The sequence below is a fragment of the Amphiprion ocellaris genome, chromosome 18 (genome assembly GCF_022539595.1).
Source record: "Amphiprion ocellaris isolate individual 3 ecotype Okinawa chromosome 18, ASM2253959v1, whole genome shotgun sequence".
Lineage (NCBI taxonomy): Eukaryota > Metazoa > Chordata > Actinopteri > Pomacentridae > Amphiprion > Amphiprion ocellaris.
Window position 1 is genome coordinate 23,797,060 of NC_072783.1, and position 13,112 is coordinate 23,810,171.

A 13,112-nucleotide genomic window follows, 5' to 3' on the forward strand; every position below is an offset into this window, starting at 1 on the left:
GCCCAGTGGTATGCAATTTTATTCAAATCCTTTTGTGCATGAGCATTTTATCAACATATCCCAGGGCACCAATGGAAGATCCAGTTTATTACCAATTAAATGTGACCCCACTGGCTTATTTGGCTTATTTCAAAGACACACACTGTAATCCAAAATATTGATCCACTGAATGAGGGAAGCTTGGAAAAGCACCGGGGATTAGTGTTTTACCGCCTCTTCTACCTAATGTTAGAAAGGTTCATTTTGAAAAGCTAATGATAGTGTTTAATAGTATCATTAGTCAGTCTGGTCTCACTGGGACATGTTTTTTGATCCTAGCTGTGGTTTTCAGTCCTCTGTAATTGACTGCTTATCTTTGCCTTATGTAATGCAACTACTTGTCCTCACCCACAGACATGTCAGATCATATTTGTAATGCTACCACCTGAACTCTGCGTAAGTGACTCAGAGAAAGGCTGTCACGGTTTTTCAGGTGCATTTTTGTGCACTTTCAGGACAAATGTGACCAATTTTGGTGGAAAGTTGGCGACTTCATTATGTTTTTGAGGCTGGGAACATAGCCTGTCTTAAAAAATGGATGTAGTTATCATAATGTCACCTTTTGGTTTGTGGACTGCTTTTTGACATTGCTGCCATCTTGGCTTTTTAAAAAACAAATGTAAAGAGTGAGCGGCGTATCTGTACTAAAGGCAACTACAAAAGACAGCAACATGTCAATTACAAAACATATCCTGTTTTATCATCTATTTTACTCTACATGAGACCATCATTTACAAAATGAACACCGTTAAGTATTCAAAAGGTCTTGAAATGAAGAGCTGAGACTATAAAAATGCTAGGAAAATGTTTCCTGACAAATTAGATAAAGTGAGAATTAAGGCCATTTATTCAAAGACTTCTAGATAATCTGATTTCTTTTGCAACCTCCTGGCCATTAGAAAAAATGTAGATTTAACCCTCTGAACTCCAAGCGATTTCTGAGTGTTTTCTCAAACGTTTTTTCACATTTTTCCCTAACTGTGGGCTAATTTTTACAGCAATATTAAGTCCTGCACATTTATGGAAAAAGTGAAACCACGGTAAGAAGGAGAGAGAACTGTATTTTGTGCAGGATATCAAAGTTATAAGCTATAAATCATAAAAAAATTTTAAAAAAGAAGTAAAGTAAAAAAAAATTTATTGTTTACTTTACAAAAATTTTAATAATCTGGAATCAACATATGCTACATTATTCTAAGCATCTCTACATTTCCCAGTACTGGCAATTGTGACTCTACAGACTATAGGTATTTAAATACTTAATAACACAACATATTTTTAATTTCTTTCTATACTCGTTTTGTATCTTGTCTGTGTCACTGCTCAGCCTGCAGTTCAACCCAGTTCTTGGGTTGTTGTTTTTTTGTACTTGTCACAAATGAGTGATAATGGTATCAGAGGAGGGCAGATTTTTTTTAAATGTCACCTTCTTTTTGGTAATTTTTTTTAATGAGACGTGCAGAATAAAGTGATTTTGATAAAATATCACTATTTTGAGGTTAGTTTTGGTTAAGTTTTCTAATGGAATCATACATAACAAATGAGCACTTCAAGGACTGCCGAAAATCTGACGATTCTTTCTGTGTTCTCAGTTTTTGGCTCTGACAACGAATGAATATGACAATTCAAGACAGCATACTTTTAAAATCCATTGATCGTTTTGGGGTTCTGCTGATTAAGGCACTTCTACTTTGACTTTACTTTTCAGACCCAAAGACTACATCCATCTTTTATATACAGTCTCTGGTTATTTAAAATTAAGTATATTTCCTCCATCTCTACATTAAAATGTCACTCTGTTCTCTGACTTTTGGTTCATTGTATCACTCATAAGGGCAGCTTGAGTCTTTCTACTGGTGTGACATTGAAGCACAAGCTTAGACACTAAAGCACCAAAGGCTTTTGAAAAAAAAAAACTAACTCCGATCTATGTGGATCAGGTCCTTAATACCACATACCAGTCCCTCAGGCTTCTCCGAGGCATCCCGTGTTTGCACTGCGAAATGACAGAGCTTGTTAAAAGTATGCAGAGACCACACGGCTGCTAAGAAGTCAAAGCCGATTGCTGCAGAGCTTGACCGTGCTCGAGGTTGGCTGACACACTGGAGGGGGGGGTGGTTAGAGGAGGGAGGAGAGCTGGGAGGGAAGGAGGGAGGGGGGGGCAGGATCTTCTCAGTGCTTTCACTCTCGGAGTCTATATCACTGATGGGGCAAAATTAGGCCTGATCTAATGATGGTGCGGTCATAACCAGTGGTGGTATTTTTAATTGGTGTCATTTTGTTGGAGCGCAGCCCGTAACACAGAACCAGTAATCATGCTCCACAATCAACGGTTTAATAGCTATTCTCAAAAATGCCATTAAAGGTAATGGTGAATTTGGCCCAGTGTGTAAATAATGAGTGATCTGTCATTGAACTGCCTTTCTGCTGCAGAAGGAAAAGACCCTGCAGATGTGCAACTTGTGGGTCAGTCTGTCGCTACTGTAGCTAAACTGTCTCTGCTCTCTGACTGATTTTCCTTCTGTCTCTATTAGTCAACCAGCGCACACATGCTCGCACAAATCTCCATCTTCCTTTCTGTATTGCAGGAAAAGAGCAGCTCAATAGAGCAGCTGCCATGACATCACATTCACCAACCTGCTATCATCCACACTGTCACTCTATTAAACAAGAGGCCAGCTGTGTGTTTTCTGTGATCTATGTAAATACTCATCTGTGGTTATGTTTCCAGCCAATTTTATTGCACCTGACTAAACATTTCCTGGGCAAAAACAAAGTTTTAATTCCTGCATTACACAAATCTTACAAAACCAATAATGAGCGCAAAGGTCAAAGCTTTGGTGCTGTAAAAAATATCACTGAAATTCAAGGGAATAACAGCTACAGCCAGTGCTAAAGGTATTTTCTGCACAGCAAACCCATGCACTGTGGTAAATTATTTCATCATACGTATTTCTCTATCAGCAAGGATCCCCACCGGTGGCCAATGGAAGTGACTATCTCCTTCAAGGTAACGCTTGTAGACATGTGAAACACACAACTGCAAAGAAAGCCCATATCCAAAGATGCAATTTTGAATCTAGCAGGACATTTTGGCCTGGAGCGATGTCACAAGCAGTGGCTCAGGTGTTTGTATGCCAAGTGTAAAACGCCTTGAGCTGTTCTCACAGTGAGGCTGCATTAAAGCCTGTAAACATGCTCACACATACACACATGCACACACGCACCAGCAACCAAACAAGTCTTAATCCACACATGCAGGCTGGCGTCAGGCCTAAAAATAACCCTGTGCTCCCACAGGTTCAGCTCCTCTCATTACTTTACAAGGGAAAACTGTCGTATCCAAGACAACCACGAGCAGCTCTTCGCCTTTTTCCCCGGCGCTTCGCCATGGCAACAAGGGAAAATGCGTAAAATAATAATAAGTTGGAGCTAAAATTGGGTCTATTAAAAGGTTTGAGCTCGATACAGGGTTGCTCTTTATCTGAGGAAATGATTTTTTATCAGCATGATATTTGAAGAAAAGAGCGTAGCATTCAGACAGCAGCCTGGAAACACATTTTGACAGAGCTCACCAGTCAAACGTAAGGTTTCAACGGCACTACTGGATTTGAGGTCTATAATGAATTTAAAGGGAAAAATTGACTTGGATTTTTTGTAAACGCTTCACTTTGGGTGATCACAGCATCTAATTAGACTTAAGTTCTAGAAATCCGGAACAGTTTCACCAGTACAGAGGAAAGAACACAAGCAGTGACATGAAGAATATTTTTTTAGTCTGCTTCTCTATTAAAAAAAACAAATGAACAACAACAACAATTACTGAGAAACTAGGAGGAAATTTCAGAAGTTAAATTTTAATGTAAGGGTCAGTTCACCCAAACCACAACAGAACGCAAGCTGTATGACATCACACGGATGTTTGTGGTTTAATCTGAGACCTCAGTACTGTGGAAGTGATTGAAATGTGCATTGAAATTAACATTTAAGAAATTCCCATAAAGATGTAGTTTCCTCTCTGCACTGACTGAAACTATGATGCACCTACCATAAAAGCTCCCTTTATGTTTCTGAAGTACCTTGAAAGAAACATCAGCATGTTTATGTTTCTCTGTTGTCAAACTAAATTCTAGCCTGAAATCCATCTTTCTCAAAAAAAAATTAGAGCAGTTCGCTCCATATTGCCTTCTGGGGATCATATTAACATCCAAGTCACTACAAATGCCTCCACAAATCAAAACAGCACGTGAAGGTCTTTTGAAGGAGATGATAAATTCAAAAGCAGTTTAAGGCCAGTAAGTGCTGCACGGCTGAATGATTTCAAACTAAAGGTGTGCTCTGAGCTCCCCACGTGCATATTAATAAACACAGCATACTACTGTCTGGCTGCAGGAATAAACAGCAGGGAAAAGAACACTTGATCTACTGTTCCTGGAGTACAGACTGAGCTCGAATGAAACTTTATCTTAACAGGCCTTGAAAAATCTAATTGTAAATGACTAACCATCCGTTAATAGCTTTGGGGACTCTTTGGCCAATTCAGCCACATAAGCTACTCAGTGATTCTCACACAGGAAGAAATCAAGAGTCAAGTTGATTATCTCTGGTGTAATTAACCATATTTTCCCCTCTTGTAAAAACAGCATGACAACACTTTATCATTACCACTAGATTCCACTTGAAAACTAGACATTTAATATACCTGATTATGTTGGTGTTGTGGGTCTGTCTTTTCCCTTCTGCTGACACAGACTGTAATTAGAATTAAATGTCATGTATGTATCACTGAGAGGTGAAAGGACTGAAGGAAAGTGCTGCGAGGTACCCAGGAGGAACATTTACAATCATCACCCTGCTCGGATTTCATTAAAGGATCTCTGGTCCTTTTGTCATTTTGCTCTGAGAACGCAGCCATGATGGAATAAGAGAAATGAATGTAAGTGTTTCAATGTCACTCAAGTCTCTGCAGAGAAACTAAAGGTTAAGGTCTGCATATTAGAAGAAAATACACACTTTTTAGCCAACGGTGACACATTAGCTAGTCTATGTGTTCAACTGATACTGACAGAGCATACAATGAACAACAGACGGGATTACACCCTTACAGAGAGTCACTTAAATGTCAAATGATTTTCAATTATATCACATCTCAATAACTGCATTATTTGTAAGCTGACAAGTAAAGGATTTCATTTCATGAACAGTCAAAAACAAATACTTTACAAAGACTATATTGGAAATACAAGCACAAAAGTAGAAACTTGGTGCAACAAAACTGAACAAACCTGTGACCACTGAAACTAATTGATTACACCTATGATTTCCAATTAGCCTAACTGTGTTAATATATATAGAAAATGAGCTGTGAACAACAGAACTTTTGGACCTTTGGGTTGCATCTATATGCATATCTGCATTATGGCTCCACATGAGAAAAAAAAAACAGTTATAGGAATTTAGAAATCTGCTTATGAGATTTCACAAGGTGCCAATGATGCAGGAAGATCAGTGACCAACTAAGGACCAGTGGAAACACATTTGCAGCAGTAATCAAGAGGGATATAATGAGACATGGTACCACAAGTTGGTGCTGCAGTAGACATCTTACTACAAGGATGCAATGGACAAGGAACTACTTCAACAATCTTTCTCTGAAAAACAAGCAAGCAATAGTTTTAGACTTGGTACAGTGTTTATCAATGGAAATCAGAGTTTCTGTGGCAGACAGTCCAAAGGACTGACGTGAACGTCTATAGGTGGCATCCAAGAAAATCGCCACCAAACTGCAAGAACTAAAGCTGGCAAAATGCACAAAAAGAAGCCTGATCAAGACTGGAGCAAGTATGTTTTTGGAAAGGTGAGACCTGGAAAAATGTGTCTGGAGTCGATAGAGTGACCTGAACCTGGTAAGGACTACCACAGTGAACACATAGTCCTGACAGTGAAGCACAGAGGTGGGAGTGTGATGATATGAGCGTAAAAGGTGTTAGGAGATAAAATCCATTGATATCACCATGAATGCCCATTATATACCAAAATACTGGCTGTCAAGACGACTCCCAGTCTCTAGAAGCTTTGCAGAAGAGGAATATTCCTGCTCAATAGCGATCCAAAGCTCACTGCCAAAATCACAGCTTGCATAGAGGAAAAAAGAAAATACCCCGACCTAAACAACAATGGTGCCAGGCTTGAATCCACTAAAACACCTTCAGGTTATTTTAAAGAGAAAGATAGAACAACACAACCTCTCTGGCAAAGAGCAACTGTAAAAATGGTCTCTGTATAAAGAACAGTAAAATGTATTTTCATGCAATTTTCATACAAAAGTAGTAATTTCATGCCATCAAAGAGAGTCCACTGTGAGAAATATGAACATTTGTAGCAAATTTCACTGCAAAGGATCAAAAAATCATTGGCAATTCACTCGTGTCAACCTCAAAGTGGCATCACAGGAAAAGTCAGAGAATTCACAAATCCAAATTTTAGGTTAATCGACTAGTAGAGTCTGAGATCAGCTAAATGAAAAGCCATGAAGACATTACGATTTGTCCTCTAGAAACCACACGCATATGTTTCACATTTGATAGTAATCAGCTAATCCCTGTAAAGATAGTTCAGTCTGGACCAGCTGCCGTCCCTGGAGCCGCATCTCTAACATGGATAGAAATATCATATTTGTCTATTAAATCTCCATGCAGGTGAACATAGTACACAGAAAATGAAAGCATACAGTCGTCACTGGCCTCTAAATATGGAGATCTGTGCTGAAGGGGGTGAGGTGGCAGGTGTGTGAGTAATGAACAGACCATTTTTATGAATGACGCTGTAGAGGTTGGGGAAAAGATGCTGAGGCGATGTGAACCACTACTGATTAATCTCTCAGTGGAATCCAGTGTGGATGGATCCGGCCTGCAGCCCTCCTATAAGCCAGCTACACTTGATTAGAATTCCTGATTGATGCAGTAATTAATCAGTTGGTCCATCAAAGCAGTAAAACTGAGCCGCGAGTTCTTATTATGACTATTCTATGTGTGACTACTGTATCTCATGGGGACATATGCATTATTGTGAAGCCCAGATATGCCGTAGTCACTTTATCTACACAGAAAGGTTCCCATTTCTTCTGATGCAATCCAATTTAATATCTTATACAAAATGTATTCACATCTTCCGGAGAGAATTTAGAGTGAAGGACATATTTTTAAAGTTTAAAGAGTCCCATTTGAAGCCGAGTTCTTAAGAAGGAAATGTTTCTGTCGAGGTAGAACCAGACCTGCTGATCTTGTAGCCAATCCCCAAAGCTGTCAGAGGCAGAGCAGAAATTTATGGTAAACCTCCCACTTCCAAAACATAAAACTGATAAGAAGGCAGAGGTTTCTTTAATCCCAGTCAAAAAGCGCTTTGAAATGAGACCTATCTGACTGCGGTTTGATATGAAAATCCAACAGTGGGGTTTTCATTTTGTCATGACTGACTATAAATTGTGGAGCTTTTAAGGAAATTGTAATAAATGCTTATCGCGATAAGAGCTCTTATTTCAAAAGGCTCCTTCAAAATAACAGTATCATTCCTCAGACTATATCAGTTCATTTGTGTAAAGGAGATATCCAGTACGCTTTTACCAGAGAGAATTAGTCTGGATAGATAAATAAAGAAACAACTGTATGAGAACATAGTCTTTGGTTATATTTAAGACACTCAAGTATTTCAATTTATGGTTTTGTTATTATTTCTGGCTACTCTTTTGTCTAGCACAAATTTTTCAGGGTCATTATTTTTACTGAGCTGACAACCTAAAATTCCTACCAGTTACACACAGAAACAGCCTAATGTTTGTAGATGTAACATAAATTTGCTTGCAAACTGAAGTCATATCTTGTAACAGACCATCAGTTTTCCTCTACAAACTACAAACACAACAGCTTGTACTTCATGTTGCTCTGAAGTTATCTGCTGAGTCACAGACACCAATGAAAACACAATAACTTATTTTTGCTGGCATCTGAATACTCCATCAGCAGTAATGAAAATGTCCTTGACAGTTAAACGGAAACCAGAAAACATCATTTAGGCACAAATGATAAACACCAGTTCGGTACAATTTTGTCTTAGTGACAGCAGCTTCAACCATTTCTTCCACAAATAACATCATAAAAACAGTAATCAGGCCAAACAGATGGATATATCTGATATTTGTCTTATCTTTGGTGCTAATTTTGGGGGGCAGTAACTGATGCTTGTATTCATATAACCTAAATCTCAAAAAAAATTTAGGGTAACTTCAAAAGGATAATATACCATTAAATATGACACAATGTATGGAACTGGAAAAATTGTGAAAAAACACCTTCTGCTAGGCATAATTAGTGTTTATACAGAAATAAACTAATAATAAAGTCACAGTGATATTGGTAATCTTCCCTTGAATAAAGAACTGGGTCATGATTACATATTATGTAACTATATACCTTGCAAAGACTGAAATAAGACATGCTTTTAAATTATCTTTGACATTAGAAGGATGTATTTGATTCTCTGCTTTGCTTTCATAACTGTAGGAATTTGTTTCTTGGTCTTTTAAATCATCTTCTGAGCAAGAAATTGAGCAATTAAATAAGATTATGAAATTGGGGTGACAAGTACACTAGCGTTCAAAAGTTTGGGGTCATCCAGGCAATTTCATGATTTCCATGAGAACTCACACTTTTATTAATGTTCTAACATAATTGCATGAAGGTTTTCTAATCATCAATTAGCCTTTCAACACCAATAGCTACCACAATGTAGCATTAGAACACAGGAGTGATGGTTGCTGGAAAAAATTTAAAATTTTCCAGCTGGCAAAGTCATTTACCACATAAACAATGTCTAGACTGTATTTTTGATTTATTTAATGTTATCTTCATAGGAAAAAACTGTCTTTGTTGCAAAAATAAAGACATTTCTTAGTGACCCCAAACTTCTGAACGGTAGTGCATGTTTAATGGAATACATGGTAAATGTGTAAATGACAAAGAATTTTAAATGTCAGATCATTTAACCAGCATTAACATTCATTTTTACTCTAATTTAATCTTCCTCTCTGGCTAAAACTCCTTATTATACATATTATATTTCACATTATGCATACATCGGCACTCACGAAGCACCATGTTTCTTATATTCTTAAGGAATATGAACGTTTGCATCTCCACTACACGGTCACCTCACATCAGCACCTGACCTTCTGCTGCTCTACACATCTGTGCTCGTCCCCCTCTGAACGTGTGGGCATGCGCAATGGCAAGGAACAGGTGCCAGCCTTTTGTTATCGACACTGATTTCAATTTTATAATGAAAATTACAGGACGGTGAGGTGGGTTGTCATGGATACCGCGGGTTGTATTTACCTGTCACGACTCCTGCACAGGTGCAAACAGCACAAACTGGTGATTCTGGGTCTATAAAAAGTGCATGTGGCCGCTGGATGAGAGGGAAAAGACGCACGAAGCCGTGGCGTGCGTAACCTCCATGAGGTTTGCCAACAAGGGGATTGAAATGCCATTTATACGGGTAACACGAGCTGAGGAGCTCTTATGGAAACCTGAACTAACACATGCCTGAAATAATAAGACACAGTGACGGTAGAATAAGGGACCAACAGCCACCTGGCGAGAGGTGAAGGTGGGATATATCCATCCATGTGAAACGGCGCTAATACAACCCACCACCCGTGGAGGGAAAAAAACAGAAGTGGGATCTCTCACCTGCTCGGTCCCCTCAGATCTTCGATGTGCAGCTCAGGAATCAGCACTGGTTGGTCTCTGACACGCGGAGGGTCCTCTGAAGGCTCTTCTATGCGGTCACTTTAGCAGCAGCAGCAGCAACCCACACAAACTGCTATCTTTACCGAGACCTCACCTAAAACGGCTCCCGTGCTGTCACAAATAGCTCCATCGATTTAAAAAGCCAGTTGGCTGCTGCGTGGCTGCGCGCTGATCCTGTTTCCCCAAAGGATGTCTCCGATGTGGCAAACGTGTGTTTTGGTGCGCTGCCCCCCCGTGTGAAGTTGAAGCCTGTCCGCTGCCGTCGATGTGAGCCCGTACAGGAGCAGAAATACGGGAGCCCAACTTGCAAAAAAAAAGTGCTTTTCTTGGTTACATAGTGGCATCTAGTGGTGATACATGCAGGTGTAGCTCATTAGAATGAATAACTGAACACCAGAAGTGTGTCTATGTGATACTTTAATCCCACTCAGAGCTCTGTTGTAAAGTTGATTGATTCTGATACAAAGTATTTACATTTTTCTGGCCAAAGAACAAATACAAGTACTGGGAGAGACAAACAGAGAGAGAAAGAGAATTGCATGCACATGAAATAATTAAATCTACAGAGTCACAAAGTCCAGTGCAGGTCGTGGAGGTGATTCCAAGCATCGGGGTTGGAGGATGTCGAGGTGTCGTTTACCAAGAATCGACATAGTCCGAGCTGCAGGAGAAGGAAAGACGTAAAACCAGTTTAGTTACTTGGCATTTGCTTCACATGCATAGATTTCATGTAGGGGGATGCAGGGGATCAGTCTAACATGTAAATATACTGATCAGTTCATTACGCTCATGTAAATACAACTAATACGGCCTCAGTTATAAGGTATTTCCAGTTATGTAGGTAGATTTTCCCATTTATTGATGCTGTTAAACGTGTCAATATACAGAAAATACACTTTCTTCAATATTTAAAATGTGCATGGTGCCATAGTGTTCATACTGCGACAAACTGTGGATAATCATACTGCATATAATGTAATTTAATGCTGCTTTTGCATTTCTAGTTGGATGTTAAACTGCATGTCTTTGTCTTAGTAGCTGACGATAATGTTAAATCTAATTGAATTTATCCACTCCCTTATGAAAGCATGAAATAATCAGAAGATTTTTATTTTCAAAAACCATTATAACGTCACTCACACATGCAACAATATGCCTGCCTGAAGGGGAGGCACAAGCTGGTGCATAAAACCTCACAAGAATTCAGGAAATTAAGCGTTTAATGTTCAAAATTCCCAGCAGGAAGACTCACAAACCCTCCACTTAATGTGTCCCTCTCCTAAACAACACCTACGCCTGTGTAATCAATACTCAGTCTGACAATAAAAGGCTCTGGAGCAGCAACACAAACAGCAATCCAATCCTGCAGTAAGAATGTGACAGTATATTGAACCAATACTGGCAGGACTGAGAATTACTTGAAGGTTTTCATCTGAGGTGCTCTCGCTAAAGTGGATTTCCTACTTCATTTATAATGACAAGCCAATTATATGTCATACTTTCAATCATGGCGAGGAGCACAAGTGCGGTTCCATAGTGGTAATTACTGAATATTGGATATTGGTGAGTGAGCCTGCTGCATCCTTTACACAGTTTATATTTTCACTCAGTCATTTCAGTCTTTATTTATCCTGTCAGAGGCGCATGTTTTTCTCACCGTGGTTCAGTGTCTTGGCTTGAATCTCCCCCGAACAGCAGCCACGCCACCGCCTGCTCCGGGGATGATCTCTTCCCGTACCTGCAGGAGACCACCAGCTAAATGTTAGTAAAGAGATTCTCATTCATCATGCGTCAGCACTTCACCAGTGCTCTGGTGTGACCCCATCAGCCATCCCTGTGAATTTTATCCGTTTTTTTCGAGAATCATCAAGCTGTGAACGTGGCAGGTCAGCCTGCCGAGTCTTTATCAGCAACGCTTCACAATCCCTGCAGTCCAAATCAGCCGTGCAATCATCTGAGAGAAAAAGGGGGGATTTTAAAGTTCACTGCCCGGCGTCCAGCAAGGCAAACACACCAATCTCCTCCATCTTTTGGAGTCTCTTTACTAAAAATCAATATGTGGCCACTGAGGAGTAAACCTGGCTTTGTTTGTGCAGCACTCGGCCCTTTGAGGGAAATGACAGATCCAGCCTGTTTAATTACAGAGGAGGATTATACTCAGCTTCCATCACAGCAAAACCCAGAGATGTGGGAATCTACCACCATCTAAATTTTATTCTGTCTGATTTTCACCTAGCAGGAAACACAGTGAAATGATTGGGATGTCTGGCGTTCCGGTGCAAAATTTAGAGTAACAAGGGAGACGTTGTCTGGTCTGAAACCAGGCTCATGTCCTCCACCTCATTATTTCCTCCTCTAACAAGCCTGGCAGCACATTGTAACTTGAGCATCGTGACTCAGGAGTGCTGCCTGGCTTGTCGAACAAGAGCTGGACTCTGAAAAGTTTTGATTCAGGGTGTTAAACAAGCCTTGTGTGAGTGAAATTATGCCACAACAGGAGGGCTCTGCTTGTAAACCTGGCTTTAATCCCTCACATCAAGGCAGGTGGACTGACTGCCTGACCCAACCAAAGCAGGAAAAGATACCAAATCACTGCAAGTTTGTCAGTTTTTCCAGGTGATTTATGAGCTGATTGAACCTGACATGGCTCTGAGGACGCTGTTGGAGACTATACAAGCATCTATGATGGACCACAGGAATTCCTGCATTTTCTAGATTATTCAGAATAAAATAACATTTTTTTTTTTTAAAGGCTTCAGTTCAAATTGAGTCCAGTAAACCCGCCTGACTCACCTCTGTCTGGTGATGAGGTTGACATAATGCCTGACAGCCGCGTGGTACTTGGCCCACTCCTCCGGTGAGGCGTTGCTCCCGGGGCTCTCCGGTTTGGGAGGGTAGGCGTCCGCGAAGGCGCTCAGACACACCAGCAGGCAGACGACGAGCGCTGCGAGCGTCATCCACGATCTCAGCATGCTGACCATCTGAGGAGAGAGGACACATGACATGGTTCGATCTCCCTCTGTGAGAAGAACTTTAGTTGAAGCCAAAAATATCATTTTTGTGGTGTCTAAGATTCTTTTTCACATAAATACCATCACGCGTAAAATGCGTCCAAACTATTGCCAATAAATTAACAAACAGGCAAAAAGAAAAGTTCGAAACTCAAGATGTACCCAAAGTAAGGTAACTTACTGTTTGACTTGTGAGCTGATGTTGTCACCTCGGTGATGCCCCTGTCTTGCTTCTGTGCTCTGAGTTCACAGGATT

The 13,112-nt window shown here is 40.1% G+C and overlaps 2 protein-coding genes across 2 annotated transcripts in view; both read right to left on the reverse strand.

Moving 5' to 3' along the window:
- The window catches only part of mpp2b (MAGUK p55 scaffold protein 2b), a 49,820-nt gene extending 39,705 nt beyond the window's left edge, over positions 1 to 10,115 (reverse strand). Inside the window, exon 1 of the mRNA XM_023286332.3 lies at positions 9,786 to 10,115. The gene's annotated coding sequence lies outside the window, so the exon portion shown is untranslated. The remainder of the gene's footprint in view (positions 1 to 9,785) is intronic.
- A 130-nt stretch (positions 10,116 to 10,245) lies between these two features.
- On the reverse strand, positions 10,246 to 13,112 carry pyyb (peptide YYb). Its single transcript, XM_023286334.3, has 4 exons — positions 13,038 to 13,112; positions 12,639 to 12,826; positions 11,503 to 11,583; positions 10,246 to 10,506 (listed from the first exon to the last, which is right to left on the reverse strand). Exons 2-4 carry the CDS (start codon positions 12,824 to 12,826, stop codon positions 10,482 to 10,484), a joined length of 294 nt encoding a protein of 97 aa, XP_023142102.1. The 5' UTR covers positions 13,038 to 13,112; the 3' UTR covers positions 10,246 to 10,481.

Coding starts and splice junctions, on each gene's coding strand:
- pyyb (XM_023286334.3), bottom strand. CDS start 12,826: ATGGTCAGCATGCTGAGATCGTGGATGACGCTCGCAGCGCTCGTCGTC. Junction 11,584..12,638: donor AACCTCATCACCAGACAGAG/GTGAGTCAGGCG, acceptor GGTCTCCTGCAG/GTACGGGAAGAGATCATCCC. Junction 10,507..11,502: donor AGCCAAGACACTGAACCACG/GTGAGAAAAACA, acceptor CTTCTCCTGCAG/CTCGGACTATGTCGATTCTT.